At 50.1% G+C, this 2,790-nt stretch overlaps 1 protein-coding gene across 1 annotated transcript; it reads left to right on the forward strand.

Annotated features, from left to right (window-relative positions):
• Positions 1-929: 929 nt before the first annotated feature.
• Positions 930-2,575, forward strand: LOC119378263 (dephospho-CoA kinase domain-containing protein). The gene has a single exon (XM_037647451.2). The coding sequence runs from the start codon at positions 1,214-1,216 to the stop codon at positions 1,913-1,915; it is 702 nt and encodes a 233-aa protein (XP_037503379.1). The 5' UTR covers positions 930-1,213; the 3' UTR covers positions 1,916-2,575.
• The last annotated feature ends 215 nt before the right edge of the window (positions 2,576-2,790 follow it).

A 2,790-nucleotide genomic window follows, 5' to 3' on the forward strand; every position in this document is an offset into this window, starting at 1 on the left:
CCTTTTATCCGCTTTGCCCCCAAGGCGCCAATTCGCTAGCACGGTCAACAGAACAATAGAGGCAGCGTCTTGCCTTTTCCTGTGAGATTCCAGGGCCACTTTGTGTCCTTGACGAAGCATCAGACTCGCGGTCGCGGGCTCCGCAGTGCTGTTACTAGGTTATACAAATCGGCTTGCTCTACCTGCCATGGCGACTGAGGAGTTCTCGCACCGATCCAAAGGAGAGGTGTGTGCGCCGACAGCCAATCGGGTGCTCCGGTTTCATTGACGTCACGTTTTGAGCAACTTGACAAGCGGCACGTGTTTTTTTGCTTCTCTGTATGAATTTTTGGGGATGACGTCCGCTGAAGCGGGGACGTCTGGCGATGTCGTACGCGGTACCCAGTCTGCCGAGGCAATTGTGATTATGCCTGCGCCGCGAAGCGCTAGATGGTGCGGTGCGATAAACAGGTCGGATCATGTTCGTTACGATTCCGTCCGCGCTTGTGTGCGCCGTCGTACGATTGATTCGCCGGGGTTGTTTCGACAATTCCGATTTTCCGCCTTATTTCGTTCAGACCCCCTTCACCGCACCGACAGTATTTGCCCATTTACAGAATAAGCAGAAATAAGCTTCTATGGCGTTTCGGTGCGTGACACAAACAAGTGCGCGCAGTAAACAAGCAGGCAATTTGTCTTCCCTCAGGCTAAAATTAGAGCATTCGAGAGTTCGGGAAGAGCTCTTGCAAAACTGCATTTGTGTCGCATTCGAGTGAATGTAGTGGAAGGCGAGAATAGCGTTTTTCTTTCTTTTTTTTTTGCAGTTATTAGCTTCATAAAACTCAGACTCTTGTGTGTGCCGGAAAGAATTCTTACGGCAAGAACATACTACTGCCGCAAAGTCACGCTAATGAGCTGGCCAGTGAGCTGGCAAAGCCAGCGGGAAACGAATCTGAGACTCTGACTTGCGCGCCAATCCAACGCAAGTAAGTAGCCGCTTTCCACTCGGCTACTTGACCATTCCTGTGTGTTATGTGTTTACTCGCAGTTTTCCCGTTCTCGTTTCGCCACTTTACATTTCACGCTTTTTCCTGCAACCTCTTTCCTCCGTTGAGACAAAGCTTACGGGTCCCGAAGGCTGTTTCAGACGAGCATTTACTGCGCAGTCGGACGGTTAGCGGTGCGGTGTCGTTCGGTTTTGTCCCGGGTGTAAACGCACAGATCACCGAGAGCGATGTTTCTGATCGGACTGACGGGCGGTATTGCGTCCGGTAAGAGTACGGTCGCCAGCATCTTGGTTTCGCTCGGAATCGATGTAATAGACGCGGACAAGATCGCCCGCGAAGTGGTCGAGCCCGGAAAGCCCGCCTGGGTCCAGATTCGCCGGGAGTTTGGCTCCGAGGTGCTACTCAGCGATGGCCAACTCAACCGTCCCGCGTTGGGCCGAATCGTGTTCAACGATCACGACAAGAGGCGCAGGCTAAACCGTATCACCCACCCGGAGATACACAAGGAAATGTTCTTCCAGAGCCTCAAGCTCTTCCTCAAGGGTCGCCAGTTCGTGGTAGTCGACGTGCCGCTGCTGTACGAGACCAAGACGATGTTGCGCTTCGTGCGCAAGGTGATCGTCGTGAAGTGCTCGCCCGCTCAGCAGGTCGAGCGCCTCATGCTGAGGAACGGCTTCACAGAAGAAGAAGCGAGCAAGCGCATCGAGTCTCAGCTCCCATTGGAGCAGAAGTGCGGCCTAGCCGATTACGTCATCGACAACACAGGGGACCCGGATGCGTTGCGCGCTCAGGTCGAAGACGTCGTTCGCCAGCTCAGGGGATCATGGGCGCATTGGAAAGTGCGCGGCGCCGTACTGGTCGTTATGGTGGGGCTGTTAACGGGTGTCGCGTGGTTGATAGCTCGCGTCTCTAGTGCACTTCATCTTTGATCTATAACGAGGTGCAAAGTGCTTCTAGAAGGCCTCCAGATCCTTCTGTACCTGACTGTGGTAGCTCCTTAGACAGCGCATTATGAGGTTCCATCGCACTCTTGCAAAGCTGGAAGAAGTGAATCGCGTACGCTAACGCATTGAAATGTTGGGCATAAAAAGCATGTTCCACTGCATGACCAAAAAAAAAAGTATATAGATATGTATTTATAACTCGGAAACTTGCGAAAAGGACTGTGCCTGTAAACTACTGGCATTGCAAGCATGGTAACACAACGGTGATGTTAAATAATACATTTTAATATCGGTACAGGGTGTATATACGCAGGGTTTTATAGAAGAATAATTATTTTCATGTTGATGTACAAGTTGTAACATAAAGTGATAAATATATATTATCTGTGATTCCAAGGCTATGTCCTGTGTCATTTCAGATGAGCAGACATCTCATTTTTGGATGAGGGATGGCGTTCCTTTGATGCGCTGCTTGATTTGGAACTACAACTGCGTCTTGATAGCGATGAGATGTCAATACTGCTGGGTGGACTTTGATGCGTGACTGTACTGAGCTTCTTCACCAGTGTGATCATCTGATCCATCTGTTGGCACTGCTGCATGTCTAACCGATCCAGCTTTTCTTTCAATTCTGAAATGCTCCACCAGCTTCGCTGAAAAAAACAAGCATGAATGAAACAAATTAGGCAACTGCACTGTCTCATGGTACTGTTGAATTGAATGTAAACAACCTGTACAATGTGTGCAACCTTGTAAAAACAAGAACAAGTCAGAATTGTGGGCTGTTTCACAAAGCTAATATCACCCGACCTGGTGGTCTAGTGGTTATGGTGCTTGACTGCTGACCCGAAGGTCGTGGG

This window comes from Rhipicephalus sanguineus, unplaced genomic scaffold (genome assembly GCF_013339695.2).
Source record: "Rhipicephalus sanguineus isolate Rsan-2018 unplaced genomic scaffold, BIME_Rsan_1.4 Seq753, whole genome shotgun sequence".
NCBI classification, from domain to species: Eukaryota; Metazoa; Arthropoda; class Arachnida; order Ixodida; family Ixodidae; genus Rhipicephalus; species Rhipicephalus sanguineus.

Coding starts and splice junctions, on each gene's coding strand:
- LOC119378263 (XM_037647451.2), top strand. CDS start 1,214: ATGTTTCTGATCGGACTGACGGGCGGTATTGCGTCCGGTAAGAGTACG.